This window comes from Purpureocillium lilacinum (assembly GCF_023168085.1).
Source record: "Purpureocillium lilacinum CBS 284.36 DNA, scaffold_4, whole genome shotgun sequence".
Classification (NCBI taxonomy): Eukaryota; Fungi; Ascomycota; class Sordariomycetes; order Hypocreales; family Ophiocordycipitaceae; genus Purpureocillium; species Purpureocillium lilacinum.
In genome coordinates, this window is record NW_027072114.1 from 3,426,163 (window position 1) to 3,447,762 (window position 21,600).

The window sequence follows — 21,600 nt, forward strand, 5'->3', positions numbered from 1 at the left end:
ATAGCCAACTCGACGGAACCGCGCCGTCCAGCCAGGGCAAGCCAGGGGTACCCGTGCCGGTACTTGGTGCCTCTGCTGTTCGCCGCCGTTTACGGGGTGGTACTTCGTACTTGGCTCTGTGGCACGGCCAGTGATACTGGTGCTGCTGGCTTCGCACGCCGCTTTGGCCTCGTCCCTCTCGGCCCTCTCGACCCTCTCGTGCCTTTCGTCTCCGCCTCGGACCGCTCGCGCCACGTCCGGCACCCACGTTCCAGTGCAACGCAGCATCAACAAGGTGGTCATCGACATCGTTCGCCGACCCGTGGTGTGGTGTGCTTTTTCTCTCGCCGTCTCTGCTGGCGCCAGTGCGTGCATTTGGCATTTGGCATTTGGCAGACGGGAAACCACGGAAGCGTCGTCATTCGACTCGAGCGATCCCTCCTCCAGCCATCACTGCCCCCGGACCAATCAGCCCCCCCGTCACTGCGTGGGTGAGCATCTTGGTCATCATTCCTTTGGTTCCTGCCGTCCTTCCAGTGCCCTTCTTTCGCCTTCTCCGAGGCCCGACGCCGCCACCGTCGTCGACGCCGGCGGGTGAAGAGACTTGCGGACGCCAGATTCACGGGTACAAGGGGCGAGTCATCGCCCGTCACCGTCCGTCACAGCCCGTCACGGCACGTCGGTCTTGCAGTCGCTCCGTCACGGACGCCGCAGCCCGAGGCATCAGGCGTTTCGTTTTGCAGCAAGGCAGCGTCTTTTTATTTGGCGTCGCTCGCCCTCGTCGCCGCCTCACTGCGGGCAGCAAAGAACGCCATAACACCACCACAGATCTCACCACCTCGCCCATCAGCTGAGCGCTGCACGACACAGCACACCTCACCAGCGCGCGGCCGACCGTCGCCGTCGACGTATACAATCACACCCTCGGCCGCACCGGCCACTCAGCGCGCCCGCTCGTCTGGCCCGCCTGCGCTGGCTCGCGCTGCTTGACACAGAACAACCGCCCCCTCCACCCTCACGCTCCTCGCCAGTCACCCCGTCCGGCCGTCACACACCGCGTCCCCAGCGCCTCGCGGCCACTCGCTCAACACCGACACACCCGCCCCGCCCGTCGGTTTGGCCTCGTTTGGCGGCGTGTGTCTGATCCGCCCCCCACCATCGAGGGCGCCCCAGCCATCCAGCCTCCCCCCCTGGCGAATCAGCGGGGCCCTGCGACCCCTGGACGCCCGTGACCTCATCACTCAGGTCACTCACTCTTCAGCAGCCACCCCAGGCCCAAGGGGGCCGCCCATCCATCCCAGCGCCCTCCTCCACCCGCCGCCAGTGCAGTACCTTCGGTACCGCCTCTCCTGTACGGTCGTGGTGGCCTCCCCCAAAAGAGGGACGCTCGCCCACCACCAACCACCGACTCCGCCGGCCTTGGTTGTGCGACCTGCAACAACGGACGAACGGCCATAAATCACGCTCCCGGGTCGCCGTCCAGGAACCACTCGCCCGTCCCTCGCCTCGCCTGCCTTGCGGACGGTCCCGCGGTCTCTCATTATTCAGCGTTCTTCAGTCCAACTGTCTCTCGGCCACCTTTGCCACGCCCGCTGCGGTAGAGATTTCGTACGACGCCACCCATCGTCGTCGATGACAACGGCCCGCCAGCGTCCCTCGCTCTCAGTTTCGCAACCAACGTACCAGTCGTCTTTCCCCTCTTACTCATTTTGAACGCGCCGGTCGCCCTCGAGGGCTTTGCATCCTCGACACTTCATCATGAGTCCCCTGCCAGCCAACCCCTACAAGATCCTCGGCGTCTCCAAGGACGCTCAGATCCCCGAGATCCGGTCCGCCCACCGCAAGCTGGTCCTCAAGTGCCACCCGGACAAGGTCCAGGACCCCAAGCTCAAGGCCGAGAAGCAAGACGAGTTCCAAAAGGTCCAGGAGGCCTATGAGCTACTCTCTGACGACCGCCAGCGGCAAAAGTACGACGACCAAATCAAGCTCGCCGAGCTCCGCGAGCAGTTCCGCAGCAAGGCCAACATCTCCACGCCCCGCTCGTCGCCCAAGGAGTACAACGTCTACACGGCCGAGCCGCGGACGACAACCCGACCTCGGTCACCTGCCTCGGCCCCCAAGCCGTATGCCACCTACTCTCGTTCGTGGGAGGATGAGATCTCTCGCGGCCCTCGCATCTTCGATGCCGGCACGCCCCGGTCATCGAGACGGGAGGCCAGCTTCGCGGAGCGCCCGTCGAAGCGGGAAGTGGAGAGGGAACGAGAGAAGGACCGCGAGATCAGGGAACGGGAAAAGGAGAGGGATCGCGAGCGACGAAAGCGGGAAGACGCCATGAGGCGTGCCGAGAAGGAGGCCAAGGAACAGCGCCGCGCCGAGAAAAGGCTGCGGGAGAAGCAGCGCGACAAGGAGATCCGCCGGGAGACGGACGAGAAGAAGCGCCATGCCCGGCCCTACATTGAGTCGTACGACGAGGACTCACCGTCCAAGTCGGACAAGAAGAAGTCGACCAGCAAGCGGTACGAGGAAAAGCGGGACAGGTCCTCGGGCCGTGAGGACGCACCCATGCCCCCGCTACAGCAGCGGTCGTCCTCCGAGGCCTACTTCTATGCCCAGTCGTACATCCAGGCCTCCAAGGCCAAGGGCGCGCCGGGCATCCAGCGGTCGGCAACCTACCACCCCCGCGTGCCGCAGCCCCCTGCGGCGCCTACACCGCCTCCGGTCGCGGCCCAGTCGCCGTTCGCCGCACCCCCCGAGGAGGAGATCCGGCGATCGTCAGCCCGCCCGCGCCGCGGCTCCGCTGACGAGCAACGACGGCTCTCCAGGGAACGCTCGTACCGCGCGTCGTCGCGCGAGGCGCTGGACGACCCCATTGTCGTGAGCGCCTCGCCGGCGGCCAGGCACACGGCGCAGTTCCAAAAGTCGGCCTCGACGACGCCCGTCATGTCGAGCTCGCCGCCCCGCGTCACGCGCACGACCACGATGCCCGTTGACGCGGGATTCTCACGTCCTGTGCCGGGTATCGCCCGCGCTCAGACCTTTAATTCTTTTGGCGAGAGCGCCCCCCGGGGTCGCGACCGCTCGCGCATGCACTCGCAGATCGAGGAGGAGTCGGATTCGGACGACGTGTACGAGCGACGGGCTCGGGAACGCGACCACAAGCACCGGAGCCGGAGGCACCGGTCGCCCGAGGCGCGGCCGGAGAACGTCTCCCGCTATCAGGTCGAAGGCGGGCGCACCAAGCCCCAGTCTTACTCGCGCCGCCTGGACGCCGAAGCGGACCCCTACCGCTACTACTCGACGGCCGGGGGCATCCCCGTCGTGGAAACGCGACCGCCGATGCCCCCTCGCGAGGGCAGCTATTCCGCCCCGGGGATGAAGTTCCCCAAGGTGAGGACGTCCAAGACCTACGGGTACGACGACGTGCAGTACAGCAACTACTACGACAAGCCGCATCGCGAAGAGTACTCGGCATATGCATGAATGGCGTTGGGTTTGCTTCACCTCGTTTGGAGGGTCTGTCTTATTTGACACTTGTCACGGCTTTGTTCACGGATGATTCGGTGTGTTTCTCTTTATTTCCTGACGGGTCGGCATGGTTCTACTACGTCTTGACGACCGAAATGTGTTGATAACGAATCTCACGGCGGCGGTGCGATGCGTGCCCGGGCGCCGAATGATGCTACGTATGGGAAGGGTTGGAGGCGGCCATTGGGATGCCAGCTTGCTCTGCTGGTCTGGCGCTGTATGCATAACACGGAGCAGAGAGCCTCGGCTTGGGACTGGGGCTGGGGCGTTTGGGATGAGGCGAGGATACCACGCTCGTTTCTAGAGGAATAGATGACCTTTTGAAGCATATGTTTGCTACGTGAGCACGTGGGCCCGATGCGGCGCCCTTTGTGGTCTTGGAACCCGACTTGCGACCGACTCTTGGTTTTCGGTGATGTGTGACTATTACAACAGGCCTTGGCCCTCGGCAGGTGACTGTTTTATTCTGGATACTGTAGATTGTGTTTACTTTTGGCGATTCATCTGACTGCCTCTGATGCTCTCCTCGGTGGCCATTGAGCGCCTGCCTGTGCCACCGACGGACGCACAGTAGGACACGGCGTATACTAGGTACAAATCCCCCGCGTGGACCTGCATGTGTTGGTGCTGGCGAGACAAAGAGGCTGGGGATTGAGGCTCGGCCGGCTCTGTGGCACGGCCATTGTGCCTTGTCCCACCTGTCACTGCGGCTCGACCAGGCCCCCTCGACTCCCTTTCGAGTCGTCGACGCGAACAAGGCACAAACAAAGGGGACGTGCAGCGGACAAAGACGACCACGCGGCCGCCATGCGCGGTCGCGGCCGTGGCCAAGGCAGCAGCTTCGCGTCGCAGCGGGCAGTCACGGGACGACCAGGCTGCGATCACAGGGCCGGTGACGGCGGCGGCGACAGCCTCGAGATGGCGGCGGGTCGGTGAAGAATGCCAATGTCCTCGCACGACGCCGCACTTCGAGACGCCGCAGGACGGCAGGACGGGTGAGGCTTGTGGCCCCCAACTTTCCCCCATATTTAGCGGCCGGGCCCCCTTTCAGCGTGTCTCTGCCGCTGGTCCTTGCCGTTATTGTCTCTAGCGTGTAGCGTTGCCCGCGATCCCCTGACGCCCACACCCCAGCTCCAACTCCCGTCCTGAGACCGCAAGCTCCCCTCCTCCAAGCTGCTGCTGCACTTTGACTTCGAACGTGGCTTCTTCCAACTTTTCTTTCTCCATTGCATTGCACCGCACGGCGTACGCTCCATTGACTCGCGTTGTTGTCGTCGGGCGGTCAATGGGAAAGACGGCTTTGAATGCGAGACCCTTGCAGAGAGCAGTTCGCTGAGGCCTGGAGGCACTGTGACTGAACACACAAAGCACGGGTACGTTCGTTCGTTGTTGCGTTGTCAAGGACAACCCCCCCTTCTACCCTGTGCGAGCCCTTGTTCCGGCCGAGCAGCCTGAGCAAACGGAAATTAGCTATGTCCCCCTCCTCTCTGTTCCCGCGATGCCAAAGCTGAACCGTGCCTCGTTCATAACAGAACGGCTGCTGCTGCTCGCGCATTGACCTCTGAGCGCGACATGCACCACCCCCTGCGCCGCGATCCCATCCCGCCTTGGCACACACACGGGACCAAGCGATGGAGATGGACGTAGTCTACATACGCTCCTACCCGGGGCGGCCGAACGCCGACGACGACGACTCGCCGGCAGCGACGGCGACGGCATCAGACCCCGCCAACCTCCGCCGCAGGTGGAGAGTTTCGATCCGCGTCAACGACCACGACCCCGTCGAGGCGGTCATCACCGACCCGTTCCAGGAGGTACAGTACCGGACCGTCCTAGAGACGTACCTTAAGAGCTCGGACCGCGCCATCCCGTGGAACAGCAATGACCTGACCGAAGGGCACACCAGCAGCGATGCCAGCAGAGGTGGCGGCAACAGAAACGGCAACGACAACGGTGGCAGAGCCAGCGGCAATAGAAATGGCAACGACAACGACAACGGCAGCGGCAGAAACAAGGCCCTGGACGAAGAGGCGTCGCGTGCGGAGCAGCTGATCCGCGAGTACAGCGAGAACCTCCTCGCCCAGATCGAGCTCGGAGCGGGCATCTTTGGCTTCGGCGCTACCGAGGCCCAAATCTTCGTCGTCGAACACCACGACGTCGACCCCACCAGCAAGACGCTCGGCGGCATCCACTGCCTGGCCTGGGAGCTGCTCGAGGCCGTGCAGGCCGCTCACCTGCCCAAGCTGCGTCTGCGCGTCTCCCGCATCATCGACTTCCCCGCGAGGCGCGGCCTGCGAGCCCCGCCGCCGCTTATGGCTCCTCTCGCCGCTGTTCAAGCGGATCAGAGCGCCCAGTTCAAGGTACTGCTCGTGGTGGCACGCGACTTCGCCCGTACCGACGCCGGCCGCGACCCGGAGCCTGACCTAGCGCAGTGGCCGCTGATGCGCTTTCAGAAGAAGCTGCGCAGCCGTATGCTGCTCGAGGTAGTGCGGCCGGGTAGCCGCGAGGAGCTGGAGCGCCACCTGCAGCTCCGGGCCTCGCAGCGAGTCGAGTTTAATCTGGTGCATTTTGACCTGCACGGACGCATTATGCGCGACGAGTAAGTGTCTCCCCTCAGCCTGGAGCTCACAACAGAGTCACCATTGCTGACAAGCTGACCGGTCGGACAGGAACGGCACGCTGGTGCCCTGGCTGCTCTTCGCCCAGCAGCACGACGGCGGCATATACACCATGCCTGAGACGAACCTCGCCAAAGCGGAGGAGGTGGCCGAGCTGCTGTCGCGGTATCGCATCGAAAACGTGGTGCTTAATGCGTGCCTCTCGGCGTACAACCGGACGGGCCCGGCGACGAACCTGGCGCACATCTTCTTGAAGCACGGCATCCAAAACGTCTCGGCCATGTGGTACTACGTGCACTGGCAGACCGTGGCGACATACCTCGAGACCTTTTACGAGCAACTGCTTGTCAAGTGCATCGACTTTCATGTCGCGGCACAGCGAGGACGCGAGGCGATCCGTCAGAAGCCCACGCCGCGCGCCGAGAGAGAGTATCACGACTTCTTCCTGTGCGTCAACTACGCGCGCAACGTGCACCGAACGGAGAGCATGATGCGCGAGCTCAGCCCTTCGCCCTCGACGCGGTCGCACGAGTCGGGCGCGTCCAACGCCTCGGGCCGCAGCCCCCGTATCGGCAGCGGATGGACGCCACGGCTGGGTGACAGCCTCTACCTCGGTGACGAGCCTGTGATGCGACTGCAGCTGCACCTTCTGGAGCTCGAGTTTAAGCTGACGACGTTTCGGGTGGTGTATGCAACAGACCTTCGGCAGGGCGGGTCGGACCTGGATGCGACCATGGAGCGAATGATCAACATGTGGCTTCTGACCAACTTTATCGACGAGGTGCACTACTACAAGGCCAAGGACTTTGCTAAGCGCAAGCCGGCAAAGGGCGTCATCTCTCCCCGGGACCGGCGGACGCGCGCGACGAGCGGCGGGTACCTGCAGCTGCTGTTCCCGCGGCCGGTGCGAGCGCTGCGGCAGACGCTCCACGTCGTGCGTGAGGTGGACCCGGTGATGGACCCGGGCTGGCAGGCCGATCACAGCGAGAACTTGCGGCGTGAAGAGCGGCGATATCTCGCTGGGAAAGGCCTGGGCCGGCTCGCGCAGCGGGTGCGCGACGAGGGCGACAGCTTCTTGCTGCTCCTGGGCAACGGCAACATGCAGTGGTGGAAAGTGCATCTGGACCATCTCCAAGGCGAGTGGTGGGCTCATACGCCCTGGGGGTTCACGCCGCACTCCCGGTATGACGGGCGCCATCACCTCGGGACCAAAGGCGAGCCGTGCCAGGAGACGGCAGAGGCGGCCCGAGAGACATGAGCTGGCGGTAGGACTTCGGGGGCATGAGATCGAAACGCGCGAGAAACATGAAGCGGGTAAAGCCTGCTGTGTATACTACTAGACGACGGGTGCATGAGCGGCGACTGAGGGGCGTTTTCTCTCTCATCTGGGGTTTTCGCATTTGGCATGGCGGAGTCTTTGCTTTACATCTACAACGGCCAGGCTGGGAGGCTTGACGGACACGGCATTCGGGGGCCTGGTGTGTTGCTTTGAAGTTGAACCGAGGTACCGGTTCGGTGGCATGTAGAGTAGCATTCGTAGCAATGCATGACATGGAAATCAAGTATTGTCGGCTCGTTCACAGCTATCCGCCGGGCGTGACGCTCCGAACCAGGGCAGTGACCTCACAGTTGGGCGCGTGAACAGCTGGCCGCCGGACGCTACCGAGAAAGCAGGCTGGCAGTTGTCGGGAGCTGCTGCAGATCTCGATCCGCGCCGATGTGTCGTTGGGGTTGCACGTGGGCTCCGAATGTGTTGGATCATGGACCTCGTTTCCGTCTTCGTGTTCGCTCCGGGACGGTGTCCGTTGTGTTGCGCGCGCGCGCGCCAAGGCGGACAGGACGGAGTGAGACGCTGAGCCGGCGCCCGTCGGGCGGACCTCGATTTGTCGTGTCTCACTCCTCACTCCAATACTCCAGTGTGGATGGTGGAGGGCGGCGTGGGCGGCTGTTGGACAATGGCAAATGGATGGCTGATGATGGAGGCCGGCAGGGAACGAACGTCGGGTCAGGCGCCTGCCATTTCCCCGTCGGGGATTGCCTCTCAGGGCATTTCCGGGCGGGATCCTCGCTGAAAACCTCCGTGCCCCGGCCTTCAGGGCGCATCGGGAGCGTTTTGGGGGATCGGCCACCTGCAGTGCCATCACGGGGGGGCGCTGTAGGGACCTACGTTGGGACGTTTGGCGGCGGCCGGCAGGCTGACGGGAGCGCTTGGCGTGACGTAGTGGACGGGCAGGCTGTAGCGGAAGTGGGTTCTGTCTGACAGCTACCTTTGCTTCGCCTGGGTGCCGTTGCAAGTGGCGTCCGCTCACGGAAGCTTCCTCCCATCATTCCGTTTACTCCTTGAACCCACCTCAGCCCACCGCGAGTCGGACGATCATCGTGACGAGCCCGCCGGCAATTAAAGACTGGCACGGGGCACCCGCGGTTCCTTCTCTCGCGCAGCTGGGACTCTGCCCTCCTCCTCAATCCGCCAGAATCGCTCAGGGCGACTCACTCAATCTACTCCCTACCTCCCCCTCCTGCAGCAGCAGCTCCTCTCACCTCGACGCGAACGAACGAGCTCCGCCGACCCCCGTGTCCGGGTTTCCCGATAGAATACTCGCCCGACAGACCCGGTGATGGGCTTTGCGGACGTCTTGGCCAATGGCCGGGACAACGACCATGTGCTGCGGCCGCGGGCCCGCAAGCCGGTGCACTCGCAGCTGTCCAACTTGTCGCGAAGCTCGGTGGACGAGAGCCACCTGACGGTCACGGAGCCGGACAGTGGCATGACGAGGCGAGTGACGATCCCCTGGCTCCGTTGCTGCGAACACGCAGCAGCGGAAGACGATACATGTCAAACGTGCTTGGTATACTAACGGCGAGCAGCGGCCGCTCGACTCCGGTCCCCGAAAACGCGCCCCCCTCGACCAAGTCGCTGTCGTCGGCGCGCAAGCAAGTCCGCGCCGAGCAGCGGCGGCGCATCTTCCCGACCATAGAGTTCGCCTCGCGCGTCTCCCACTTCGACCCCGAGAGCGACTACCGCGACTTCCACGGCTTCTTCAACCTGTTCTGGATCGGGCTCGCCATCATGGGCATCACGACGATGCTGCGCAACTTCAAGGACACGGGGTACCCGCTGCGGATCCAGATATGGAGCCTCTTCACCGTCAAGCTGTGGCACCTGGCCATTGCTGACTTCCTCATGGTGGCTGGCACCGCCGTCAGTCTGCCGCTGCACCGGTGGACGCGCGCGAGGGCCCCCGATAGCGCGTGGACGTGGAAGAACGGCGGCATGGCCGTCCAGAGCGTGTACCAGGTGGCCTGGCTCGCCCTGTGGATCGTCATTCCCTTTTGGCTCGAGTGGACGTGGACAGCCCAGGTCTTCCTGCTGCTGCACACCATGGTGCTTCTCATGAAGATGCACTCGTATGCCTTCTACAACGGCCACCTGTCGGAGACGGAGAAGCGCCTGCGCGCCCTCGACAACCCGTCTTCGGAGGCGGACCGCGGGCCTGCCTACCAATACCCGGCTGCGGTGCTGCGTAAGGGCAGCATCTCCGGCATCCCTACATCCATGAATCCGACGGCCGCCGGAAAACCGACGCTCGGCGAGCAGACTCCGCCAGAGGAAGACGACACACAGAGCGCCGACGAGCTCGAGACGTTGCGCGAGGACCTGGCGCGGGAGCTCACCAGCCCCATGGGCAACGTCACGTACCCGCGCAACCTGACCTGGTCCAACTACTTCGACTACCTCCTCTGCCCAACCCTCTGCTACGAGCTCGAATACCCACGCACAAAGTCCATCAATTGGACCTCGCTCAACGCCAAGATTGTCGCCACGTTCGGCTGCATCTTCCTGCTCACCATCACATCTGAGGAGTTCATCGTTCCCGTCCTGGCCGACGCCTCACGCCGCCTCGAGGAGGTGGCGGTGACCTCGGGCTCAGTGTCCGAGTCAATGCTCATCCTCGCCGAAAGCATATCGTGGCTTCTCTTCCCCTTCATGCTGACCTTTCTGCTCGTCTTCCTCGTCATCTTCGAGTACGTGCTGGGCGCCTTTGCTGAGATCACGCACTTTGCGGACCGCCACTTTTACGCCGACTGGTGGAACTCGACCGACTGGATGGAGTTCTCGCGCGAGTGGAACGTGCCCGTCTACTCGTTCCTGCGGCGGCACGTGTACAGCGCGAGCCGGCCGCACACGGGCAAGGCGGGCGCCATGGTCATCACGTTTCTCATCTCGGCCGTGGGCCACGAGATCGTCATGGCGTGCATCACCAAGAAGATCCGCGGCTACGGATTCGTCTGCCAGATGCTGCAGCTGCCCATTGTCATGCTGCAGCGGACCAAGTGGGTGCGGGGGAGGGAGACGCTCAACAATGTGTGCTTTTGGTGCAGCATGATCATGGGGCTGAGCCTGGTGAGATACCCTTCTGCCCTGTCCTTGCCTTAAGAACTCTTGCTAACGCACTTGCAGATATGTGCGCTGTATGTCTTGGTTTAAGCGTCGTGGTAAATAGAAGCAGGGACGGAGAGGCAGCTTTGAGATACCCATAGGAGCTATGCACGGTCACCATCACCAACAGCGACTCTCCCCGCGTGAGCTAATTTGTTTCGAAGCTTGGCGACCGTTTACTCCGCATCGACGACACAGCCTCTCTTGGCGGACGGCGCAAGTCTGTGCCCCGCAGGTTTGGGGTCCCAACCCGGGCGGCGAGCCCGTGGTCCGGACAGTCTCACGGCGGTTCTCGGTTGCGCCAAGTCATTGCCCCGTGTCTGTACGCCAATCGTCGCCAGCCTCGACCCGGGATGCGATCCTTCGCAGGCAGCCAGATGAGCGTCAATGAGGGGAGAGCATGGGGGCAGATCCCGGCGTCTGATGCGGACGCGGCATGGGGCACGGCCAATCCCGGAGCATATGGCCCCATCAAGGACACAAAGGTGCTGACGGCCGCTGTGGTGTTGGTCCAGCCAACCTGTTCTGGAACGCGCGCGATGGAACGTCAATAATGCGGAGGAGTCTGGGGTCGATCCCGCCAAGCTTCTCATTAAGCTTCGTGTGGCACCCCGCTAGCGGCGCGCATCATGCTTGGCCCGACGACACTGCGGCACTTGCAGGCGGCGGCGAGCCGGGATGCTGCGGTGAGAAGGCCGCAGATGCGCGAGTCAGGGTGAGGATATACCTGGCTGCGTGCATACATGCAGCTGACCGAGGCGTTGAGACGCTGCACATCATCGCTGTCGTGAATGAGGTGCGCATGGAATCAGCATCGCCTCCGAGCAGATATGGCAAGATAAGGTGTCGTCGTGCGTCGTCCATGAATCACCACGGACGAAGTACCGCGCGGGTCGATTGGACTACTGGCTCGTTGCAGGCAATACAGCACTGCAGGCGCCATACTCGTCAACGTTGGACGGTGGACGAACTGCTCACTTCGCGACGCGTCACCCACCGCAGCCAACGGGCTCGCCTGGGTGCGCCATGCCAATGGCTGTTCTGAAGGAGCTGCGTGCTTGATACTCGCAGCGGTGAAGCAACTGCCGTGTCGCGAGGCGCTCGAGAGACGCTCCATCGGACTTCAGCCACATCTGGGAACCTGGTCAGGGCGGGAGATGTCGGACTTGGCCCTCCAGAAGCAGTCTACTCTGTGCGTTTGTGGCGTTTTGTGCGTGTGTGCCGCCGGGGGGTTGGTGTGTACATACTGCGAGGAGCGGGAGAGAGTTGTTGAGGGGAGAGAGGTATCACTGCAGCGATCACACGAACGAGTATAAAGCACCTAGGACTCGCGGCTGCGATGGCGACACTGCGAGGTTAAGCAAGAGACTCGCGCTTCCTTGTTCCTGTTCACTCGGTCCGTCGAGGGTCCTTCATTGTTTCTGCACGTCTTCTCTTATACTGTAGCTGGTGTTGCGTGTTACCGTTCACGCCCCGTGCAGGCAGTCTGTCCACGCCATGCAACCCTCCGACATGGACAAGCGAGACGCCCAGGTCCTGGAGGCCGAGGACGGCACCAAGGTCGCCGTGGCCAAGGCCGATTACTCGGGTGCCCGCGAGAAGACGGACCCCAAGGAGATTGCGCTCGTGCGCAAGCTGGACAGGTGGATCATGGTATGAAGGCTGCCCTCTCCTCTCTTTCTCTCTCTCCCCCTGCCTTTCTGAGCCGCGCTCCGTCCCGCATGCAGCTGCGTAAGGGTATACGCGTGGGTGTGTGTAGGCATGGCTTCTATGTAAACTATGTGATGCTGATGTAGTGAGTATAGCCCATGCTCTGGAGCATGTACTGGCTCAACTACCTCGACCGCAACGCCATTGCCCTCGCACGGCTTAACGACTTGGAAGAGGACCTCAACCTCAGCGGCACGCGTGAGTGGCCCCTCACGACGAATCGAAGCTACGCTGAGCGAAGGCTCGTCTAACGGATGTATCGACCTGCAGAGTACCAGACATGCGTGTCCATCTTGTTTGTCGGATATATCCTCGGCCAGGTGCCCTCCAACATGTTTCTCACACGGACGCGTCCCAGCCGGTACATGGTAAGTCCGCACCGCACCACTCACCCCTTCGTTTTCATCCTCGTCGGGCTGTTCCCCCTTTCATCAGGGGCTTCTCAAGCTGACGAAACGGGCCCACTACAGGGAATCATGATGATGCTCTGGGCCATCGTCAGCGGCCTCACCGCCGTGTCGCGCAACTTCGTCGGCCTCCTCCTCACGCGCTTCTTCCTCGGCGTCACCGAGGCGCCCTACTACCCGGGCGCCGTGTACCTGCTCTCCGTCTTCTACACGCGCAAGGAGGTGGCCACGCGCATCGCCGTGCTCTACACGGGCAACATCCTCGCCACGGCGTTCGCGGGCCTCATCGCCGCGGGCATCTACCACGGGCTCGACGACGTCGCCGGCGTCGCGGGCTGGCGCTGGCTCTTCATCCTCCAGGGCGCCGTGACGTTTGTCGTCGCCGTCGTGGGGTTTTTCTTGTTGCCGGATTTCCCGCGCACGACGTGGTGGCTGACGCAGGAGGAGCGCGACCTGGCGTACAGTCGCATGGAGCTCGACACGGCGGGGAATGAGGGCGAGACGGGGGCGGTCAAGGGGCTGAAGCAGGCGGTTAAGGATCCGGTGGTGTGGGTATTTGCGTTTATGGCGCATATGCACCTCGCGGCCAACGGCTTCAAGAACTTTGTACGCTGTGACCCCTTTTTCTTCCTCACTGTCCCTGTCCTCTACCCACAGTCCACAATCACTAACGCCCCTTTTCTTGCCATTGTAGTTCCCCTCCGTCGTCGAGACCCTCAACTTCAACACCACCGTCACCCTCGTGCTCACCTGCCCGCCCTACCTCATCGCCGGCGCCGTCACCATCCTCGTCTCGTGGTCCTCGGGCCGATTCAACGAGCGCACATGGCACATCACCGCCTCCAAGGCCGTCGCGGTGGTGGGCTTCGTCGCCGCCGCGGCCGCCGCGCCGGGGGACGTGGCCGGGCGGTACGCCGCCATGGTCATCTTCACCATCGGGACGTACGGCGTCAACAGCCTGATCCTCGGGTGGTGCGGCAGCGTGTGCGCGCAGACCAAGGAGAAGAAGGCGGCGGCCATTGGGCTCGTCACCACGCTCATGAACTGCAGCTTCGTGTGGACGCCCTACCTGTGGCCCAAGTCGGGCGCCCCGCGGTACGTGCTCGCCATGGCGAGCAGCGCGGCGTTTAGCATCGCGACGGCGGCGCTGGCGTGGCTGGCAAAGGGGATTATGCTGCGGCGCAACAGGAAGCTCAGGGAGAGCGAGGACGTGTCTGTCTTTTACGTCTACTGAGAGTGCCACGGGGGTTTGTTTCTTTTTTGCCTTCTCATGGTTATGGAACGTGTAAGACAGGCTCTTGCGTGCGCTTGTGTAGGTATATAGACAGAGCGCGTGCGGAATCTAACTACAATGACAATGGCGATGATGATCCCGGTGGTGGTTTGTTACAATGAGTGAGTTCAGTAGGCGAGCGTGTAGAATCACGCATCAACTTCCTCACACGACCATAGCGCCAACACGCAAATACGACACACATACACGGGAAGTCTGATGAGCATCTCTACAGCGACTTACACGACAAGCGCTCACTCGCGCCTTGGCAGCTGAGACAGCCCGTTTTCGAGCCCAACCCAACTAGGTATACCACATATTTAGGTAAGTTACATACAACAAATACTCACCAAGGCACGCAGTAAGACGGGCGCATATTCGGCCGCACAAAAGGTCCCCCCCCCCCGCGCGCGCAAAGTTTCGACACATAATTGTTCATAGTCGCTCATCAGGCCGGTTGAGTCACGCACGTAAAAGAACAGACACACACACACACGCACACACGAAACTCCACGCAACTCGGCGAACGACACCTGGCTTGCATACAGCGAGAGGAGAGAGAGAGAGGCAGCACGGTTGATTGAGTGATTGAGCCTCTGGAGACGATAAAGTCAAAAAGCGACGGATTTCATCTCACGAAAGCAAACGGCCTCTCACCTCAGACACCACTCGTCTTCATCATTGTCATCATCAGAAAGCCACCTCACTCAGGCACTCTCAATCAAGCAAGTTTACATCACCGCGTGTAAACTCATCTCTTACCCCTCGCCACCACCGCTTCACCAGTATCAACCGCCACAATGGCTGAACCCACCACCACCACCACCACTACGGCTCCTGAAGCCACTGCCACCACTGGCACCACAACCACCACCAACGGCACCACCACCGCTCCCCCATCCAAAGCATCCACCGTCACCCTCCGCGAAATCACAAAGGACGACTGGCGCGCCATCACCCAACTCGCCCCCTTCCCCTCCCAGTCCGCCAACGTCTCCACAAACGCCATGTCCCTCGTCGAGGCCCACTACAGCTTCGACGCCTGGTTCCGCGCCATCTACGCCGACGAGACCCCCGTCGGCTTCCTCATGATGTCCATCTGGGACCCCGAGGACTGGTACTGCATCTGGCGCTTCATGATCGACGCCCGATACCAGAAGATGGGCTTCGGCCGCCAGGCCATCCTCCTCGCCATCGAGCACGTCAAGACCAACCATCCCCAAGCCAAGCTGCTCCGCCTCATGTCCGCCAGCCCGGACGGCAAGAAGGGCACCTTGCCCGAGGACTCGCCCTACAAGTTTTACGCCAGCCTGGGCTTCAAGGACATTGCCGAGATCGACGAGAGGGGAGAGATTGAAATGGGCATGGACCTGTAACCGCGACCCTCACGTCATCTATTGTGTATGGGCATGGATCTGGCGCCGTCACCCTCACGTCACTTCAATCATTCATGAGTAGCGATGCATATTCGTACACTTTTGTTTACGTGAACTTCATTATCTACCTCGCAGAGAGCTAGCTAGAGTACAGCGTCCCAAAGGCATTATCATAACGATGCAAATCAAGTAGCCCATTTGCTCTAAACCGCAACTCCGTGTGAAACTTTTGTCTCTATCCCGTCGTATTCATAAGCTTAGTCGACCTCCTCCATGGCGCTGTCGCCGGCGGCGGCAGCGGCAGGAGCGTCGGTGGCGGCCGGCTCAGCGGGGGCCGAGTCGTCCTCCTCGATGTTGAGGCCGAGCTGGACGAGCTTGTGGATGCGCTCGGCGAAGCCAGCGGGCTCGTCGATGGTGAAGCCAGAGACAAGCAGCGACGTCTCGAACAGCAGCTGAACGATCGACTTGACGGTGCGGTCGTTCTCGCCGTCGGTCTCGACCTTCTTCTTGAGCTCCTGGATGATGGGAGACTTGGGCGAGATCTCAAACGTCTTCTTGGAAGACATGTAAGAGGACATGGAGGTGTCACGGAGGGCCTGGGCCTTCATGATGCGCTCCATGTTGGCGGACCAGCCGAACTGGCCAGTGCGGATGGCGCAGGGGGAGAGGCCGAGCTTGTGGGAGACGACAACCTTCTCGACCTTGTCGCCGAGAACGTTCTTCAGGCTCTTAGCCAGGCTCTCGTACTCCTTCTCCTCCTCCTCGCGGGCCTTCTTCTCCTCCTCGGTCTCCTCGAGCTCGAAGTCCTTGGTGATGTCGACGAGCTTCTTGTCCTCGAACTCCTTGAGCTGGGTCATGGCGTACTCGTCGATGGGGTCGACAAGGAAGAGCACCTCGAAGCCCTTCTCGCGCAGGGCGTCGAGGAAGGGGGACTTGGCGACGGCCTTGATAGACTCGCCCGTGATGTAGTAGATGTTCTTCTGGTGCTCGGGCATGCGGGTGACGTAGTCGGAGAGGGAAGTCATCTCGTCGCCAGACTTGGTCGAGTTGAAGCGCAGCAGCTTGGCCAGGATGGGGCGGTTCTGCGAGTCCTCGTGGATGCCCAGCTTGATGTTCTTGGAGAAGGCGCTGTAGAACTTATCGAACTGCTCCTTATCCTCGGCGATCTCGTTGAAGAGCTCGAGCGACTTCTTGACAATGTTCTTCTTGATGACCTTCATGATCTTGTTCTGCTGGAGCGTCTCACGAGACAGGTTGAGGGGCAGGTCCTCGGAGTCGACGACACCCTTGATGAAGCTCAGCCACTCGGGGATGAGGTCGGTGGCATCGTCGGTGATGAAGACGCGGCGGACGTAGAGCTTGATGTTGTTCTTGGTCTTCTTGGTCTCGAAGAGGTCGAAGGGGGCGCGCTTGGGGACGAAGAGGATGGCGCGGAACTCAAGCTGACCCTCGACGGAGAAGTGCTTGACGGCCAGGTGGTCCTCCCAGTCGTTGGACAGGGACTTGTAGAAAGAGGCGTACTCCTCCTGGGTGATATCCTGGGGGTTGCGAGTCCAGATGGGCTTCTGCTTGTTGAGCTCCTCCTCCTCGATCTTGGTCTCCTTGACCTTCTTGGTCTTGGGCTTCTTCTCCTTGTCCTCCTCCTCGTCGTCGACCTCCTCGATCTTGGGCTTCTTGTCGTCGCCCTCCTCGGTCACCTCCTCGACCTCGGCGTCCTCATCGGGCACCTCAGTCTCCGTCTCCTTCTTAACGTGGAGGTAGATGGGGTACGAGATGAACTCGGAGTGCTTCTTGATGACCTCCTTGATCTTGGACTCGTTGAGGTACTCGGCCTGCTCGTCCTTGAGGTGGAGGACGATGGCGGTGCCGCGGCCGAGCTGCTCGCCCTCGGTGTCGGCGGTGATGGAAAAGGTGCCGCCGGCGGACGACTCCCAGATGTACTGCTCGTCATCGTTGTGCTTGGAGACGACGCTGACGCGGTCGGCGACCAGGTAGGCAGAGTAGAAACCGACACCGAACTGACCGATCATGGAGACATCGGCACCAGCCGTGAGGGCCTCCATGAACTGCTTGGTGCCGGAGCGGGCAATGGTACCCAGGTTGTTGACCAGGTCGGCCTTGGTCATGCCAATACCGGTGTCGCGGATGGTCAGCGTCTTGGCCTCCTTGTTGGGGATGATGTCGATGCGCAGGTCCTTGCCAGAGTCGAGCTGGCTGGGGTCCGAGAGGGCCTTGTAGCGGATCTTGTCGAGGGCATCGCTGGCGTTGGAGACGAGCTCTCGCAGGAAGATTTCCTTGTTGGAGTAGACGGTGTTGATGATGAGAGAGAGCAGCTGAGAGATCTCAGCCTGAAACTCGAAAGTCTCGGACATGATGGCGGTTTGTGAAGAGGGTATCTTTTTGGAGGGGGAAGCGTTAGCGGCGGCTCTCAGAGCTTACACGAGGCGGCAGGCAGCAGAGAGCGTGCAAGGCTCCTGGCGGCGCGCGGTGCGGTGGCAGCAGCTTACCTATTACGCTGCGATGGGAAAAGAACGAGCACGGGAGAACAGCCTCTATCAGCTTCTCGCGAATGAGGGGAATGGAATGTGGGAGGGAGGATGCAGGAGGAAGGGGAGGGAGAAGGAAGCCGAGGGGGAAGGGAAAAAGTAGTTCTAAAAAGGTCGGGTGTGGTGCTCCAGCAGTTTGGGGGATTCCATGAGATTCTATGGCGCTGCCTTCCACAGCAACCAGACGCCGCGCGCTGATTGGCTGCGAGAGGGCCCTGGAGCCTTATGGAGCCTTCTAGAGCCGCACGCAGCAGGGCGTCCGTTGCACCGTGCTGTTTGTTCAGGGAGACGCGGAGGAGCGGGAGAGCTGCAGAGGAACCGATAAATGCTGAAATTGACTCTTGTCGACTGCCACGCATGCTCCTGGCGATTTTCTCGATTCGCGCACCTCGCGACGTGGCTCAATGGACAGCTGCTTTCTTGGACCCCTCGACGAGGCTGAGCGCTGCCTTTAGCGCTAGTGCGTTCACTGTGAGGCGTGCCAGTGCATCTGTCGATTTTCCCCAGCGGGCCACCACTGCAGGCTGGCAGCCCGCCCCTTCCAGTCGGGTCGAGCCAGCGGCCGTCAGTCCACGCAGGGCAATGGCTCGCACGGCCCAGCCAGCCAGCGGGGTCCAGAAGCGCCCGGCTCTTATCTTATCGCGGCGGCACTGGAACGTTGGAGAAGCGGCACCCGCCCGTCACAGAACCTCACCGTGAACCAAGAAACACCACGGCCGGGATCAATGGCCAGGGCCGTGGCTGCTGAGCACGGCACGTGCGGCTACGAGTGTAGCACAGCATCAATTGAGCTCATCTGTGGCACCGCTGCATCACTCGCCCCCTAGCCGAGCGACAATGGCGGCGGCTGCGCACGGAGGTAGTATGCTTTGTTTTGGCCTTTTGGCCTCTGGCCTTTGACCATTGTCCATGCCGCCTGCCGTTCACCTCGCCTGGCGACGAGTTACCATGACCCCCCGAGTTCACCACCTCGTGCATGCAAACGGCCTCGTTCTTCCGCTCACTCCCACATGAACTCCCGACACATCTCGCCACTGCATCGATACCCACGGTGATGCCTCTGCACCCGCAATCGTTATCCACACCGACCACACCATGGTAGTCTGCAAGCGCTCCTGCAGCGCCTCACGGCCTCCGGCCAAGAGGATGAAGCTCACCCACCCGGAGACGAGGCCCGAGTCGTTTTGGAACAGCCTCGCCAGCACGCCGCTTACCAAAGGCGCGCTTCAGGAACAGACTCGAAGGCTCGGGTCCGTCGAGCCCAACTTTCACTACTTGGACGACTTCATGTTGAGTCCCGAGCTGCCGGACGAGTGCAGCCGCAAGCTACGCAAGTTTTCTATGCATGGCGGCCCCGATATGCGGGACGTAGTAGGAGTGCGCCCCCTTCTCTTCTCCCACGTAGATTTTGCTTGAGTCTAACGGTCGTAGTACTGCTGCTACATCGAGGTCGAAGAGGACGAAGAAGAAGACTTGTACGATCCTGCCACCACGGTCTCAGAGGTCGACGAGGACGGACCCTACGACGCGGCCTTTGCGCAACACCTCGTCGACCACGGCGTTGTCCCCAAGGGCGTATTTCCACACGGCTTCGTTGACCCCACAGGCAGCAAATCCCCTTCGCAACCGGACAACCTCTCTGAACTACACAAGGTCTCATGTCGCCGACGTGCGTCCCTCGCTGGGTCGGACCCCGGCTATGATGAGTTCGTCAAGACAGATGACTTGGTCAACGATGGCATGGAGACGCCTGAGGCGCTCTTGCCGCTGCTCGAGGGCTCATCCAACCAGTGCGAAACCATAGGCGGAGGAGTACCCTTTTCGAATCTCGACCACCTCACCGACGGGTCTCTGGTCGCAGCGCAGCCGGGCACTTACCACGGCGTGCTGCAGAACACATTCCGACCCCGTGTCCTGGCAAAACTGCGCCAGCAAATCGTCCCCTCTCTTGACCGCTGGGATCCCGTGCTCCCCACCGTCTTTCTCGAGGCCAAGTCGCCCAACGCCTGCGAAAAGGCATCCGTCTGCCAGATGCTGTACACCATGGCGCTCGGCGCGCGAGCATACAGAAGCCTTCAGGACGCCGCTGGCGGTCGCGGTCCGGTCAGAATCGACCATGGCGCGTATACTTTCGGCGCCGTGTATCGGTGCGGTTGGCTCCAGCTCTTTGCTTGTTACGTCCGGGAACGCAACAAGAAGGGCTGGTGCGTGCCCGTCTTGCTGGGCGAGTGGGATATTCGGGCGAACAGCCAGAGTTTCTGCGACGGCATGGCGGCATATCGGAACGTCAGGGACTGGGCGGCTGCGAAGCGGGTAGAGCTCGTGCAGCAGGCAAACGACTGCTGCTAGACAGTGGAACGTGTGTGCGGCTCGCATTGCCGTGAGCGCTAGGCGTGGTATAGTACAGTCTATAGAAAGCAGTCGCATTTTCTCATGCCCTCAGATCCCCCTTCAGTCCTTTGCAATGACACCCCCGACGAGCCTGTACTTTCTATCCGCGTACGCCAGTCCAAACTCGTCCGACTTCTTCCCGGGTATCATCTCGACAACCTCTCCCACCACGATGACGTGGTCGCGCACCCTCATCAGCCCCCCGTGCGGCCCGTCCTTCAACACCCTACACCTCAGTACCCGCAGCACCCCCTCGCCCTTGAGCAGCGGTGGCCGCCCCGCCACGCTCTCCACCTCTGCACCCTCCAGGCCGCCGAACACGCCGTCGACGTTGCCGCGCGTGAAGTGGTCCGCCACCGCCGCGCCGGCCTCGTCCCCCGCGAGAACGTGTATGTTGAACTCGCCGCTCGCGGCGACGGCGTCGAGGGTGCGGCTCGGCGTCGCGACGTTGAAGGTGACGAGGGGCGTCGGAGACAGCGTCAGGGATGTAAAGGAGGACATGGTCATGGCGCGGGGCGTGGAGCCGTGCGTAGATGTGCACACGACGACGGGGTTCGTGAGGAGGCGCATCACGGAGCGGAGCTTCTCGGGGAGCGACGTCTCTGCGTCTGGGTCGGCGGTCGGGGGTGAAGGTGGCGAGACGTGGAACGAAGGATGGTGGCTTTCGGACCGGACTGCTGCTGCTGGGTAATGTTAGCTCTCTGAGCCGAGACCAGTCTGCTGTCGAGAAGGTCTCACCTATTGAGGGCGGCGTTCGAGGGGAGGTAGACGCATAAGGCAGCGGTTTCCTGCCCGTCAGCCACGCTCCAATCTCCAGCGCGCCCATGACCCCATCATGGACGCCCCTCGCGACGCTCTGGAGGCTCAGCGCCCGGGCTTGGACACAGGCTCCGGCTGCTGCTGGGGGCAGTCTGCGCGTGCCCATCTTCAGGCCGCGCGCAGCGCGCGACGCATTGCGCATCGCCAGGCAGTTGTTCATCGCACTCTCGAGTTCATTATGCAGCAGACAAGACGCAATTGCCGGGGGGGAATCCGTAGCTCGCAGGCGAACAGTCTGGTGTCGTATTGTTCGACGTTGGAAAACTAATGATGGCGGGCAGACGCGGGTTGGCTTATCGATAACGGATGGACCACCACCACCCTGCAACACCACTCAAGCGGCTGGCTTCCACGCCGGCCCGGAAATTTTGCGACCTCAATCCAGCGCAGCTCGGCACCTCAACGACTCTCGAACGCACGCCCGCTTCAATCCCCTCACGGCTCAATACCACTGTCGCCCAACCCCATCAATCAACAGAGCCACGCTCGGAGCGCAAACACACACAACATCAACC

General features: G+C 61.9%; 8 protein-coding genes across 8 annotated transcripts; 6 read left to right on the plus strand and 2 right to left on the minus strand.

The window, feature by feature from the left end:
* Positions 1 to 1,737: 1,737 nt before the first annotated feature.
* PLICBS_006196 (uncharacterized protein) lies at positions 1,738 to 3,459 on the plus strand (the record flags this gene model as incomplete). The annotated part of the gene is made up of 1 exon (XM_018319970.2): positions 1,738 to 3,459. The coding sequence occupies one exon, from the start codon at positions 1,738 to 1,740 to the stop codon at positions 3,457 to 3,459; it is 1,722 nt and encodes a 573-aa protein (XP_018182444.2).
* A 1,676-nt stretch (positions 3,460 to 5,135) lies between these two features.
* Positions 5,136 to 7,380, plus strand: PLICBS_006197 (uncharacterized protein; the record flags this gene model as incomplete). Its single annotated transcript, XM_065600884.1, has 2 exons — positions 5,136 to 6,103; positions 6,174 to 7,380. The coding sequence occupies 2 exons, from the start codon at positions 5,136 to 5,138 to the stop codon at positions 7,378 to 7,380; spliced, it is 2,175 nt and encodes a 724-aa protein (XP_065456956.1).
* Positions 7,381 to 8,740: 1,360 nt separating this feature from the next.
* Positions 8,741 to 10,611, plus strand: PLICBS_006198 (uncharacterized protein; the record flags this gene model as incomplete). Its single annotated transcript, XM_065600885.1, has 3 exons — positions 8,741 to 8,902; positions 9,037 to 10,527; positions 10,585 to 10,611. 3 exons carry the CDS (start codon positions 8,741 to 8,743, stop codon positions 10,609 to 10,611), a joined length of 1,680 nt encoding a protein of 559 aa, XP_065456957.1.
* Positions 10,612 to 12,075: 1,464 nt separating this feature from the next.
* Positions 12,076 to 13,914, plus strand: PLICBS_006199 (uncharacterized protein; the record flags this gene model as incomplete). The annotated part of the gene is made up of 5 exons (XM_065600886.1): positions 12,076 to 12,216; positions 12,369 to 12,471; positions 12,544 to 12,641; positions 12,744 to 13,286; positions 13,375 to 13,914. The coding sequence occupies 5 exons, from the start codon at positions 12,076 to 12,078 to the stop codon at positions 13,912 to 13,914; spliced, it is 1,425 nt and encodes a 474-aa protein (XP_065456958.1).
* An 839-nt stretch (positions 13,915 to 14,753) lies between these two features.
* Positions 14,754 to 15,329, plus strand: PLICBS_006200 (uncharacterized protein; the record flags this gene model as incomplete). Its single annotated transcript, XM_018319973.2, has 1 exon — positions 14,754 to 15,329. The coding sequence occupies one exon, from the start codon at positions 14,754 to 14,756 to the stop codon at positions 15,327 to 15,329; it is 576 nt and encodes a 191-aa protein (XP_018182447.2).
* A 257-nt stretch (positions 15,330 to 15,586) lies between these two features.
* On the minus strand, positions 15,587 to 17,701 carry PLICBS_006201 (heat shock protein 90; the record flags this gene model as incomplete). The annotated part of the gene is made up of 1 exon (XM_018319974.2): positions 15,587 to 17,701. The coding sequence occupies one exon, from the start codon at positions 17,699 to 17,701 to the stop codon at positions 15,587 to 15,589; it is 2,115 nt and encodes a 704-aa protein (XP_018182448.2).
* Positions 17,702 to 18,970: 1,269 nt separating this feature from the next.
* Positions 18,971 to 20,224, plus strand: PLICBS_006202 (uncharacterized protein; the record flags this gene model as incomplete). The annotated part of the gene is made up of 2 exons (XM_018319975.2): positions 18,971 to 19,252; positions 19,307 to 20,224. 2 exons carry the CDS (start codon positions 18,971 to 18,973, stop codon positions 20,222 to 20,224), a joined length of 1,200 nt encoding a protein of 399 aa, XP_018182449.2.
* A 102-nt stretch (positions 20,225 to 20,326) lies between these two features.
* On the minus strand, positions 20,327 to 21,227 carry PLICBS_006203 (uncharacterized protein; the record flags this gene model as incomplete). The annotated part of the gene is made up of 2 exons (XM_018319976.2): positions 20,327 to 20,949; positions 21,005 to 21,227. The coding sequence occupies 2 exons, from the start codon at positions 21,225 to 21,227 to the stop codon at positions 20,327 to 20,329; spliced, it is 846 nt and encodes a 281-aa protein (XP_018182450.2).
* Between the last annotated feature and the right edge of the window lie 373 nt (positions 21,228 to 21,600).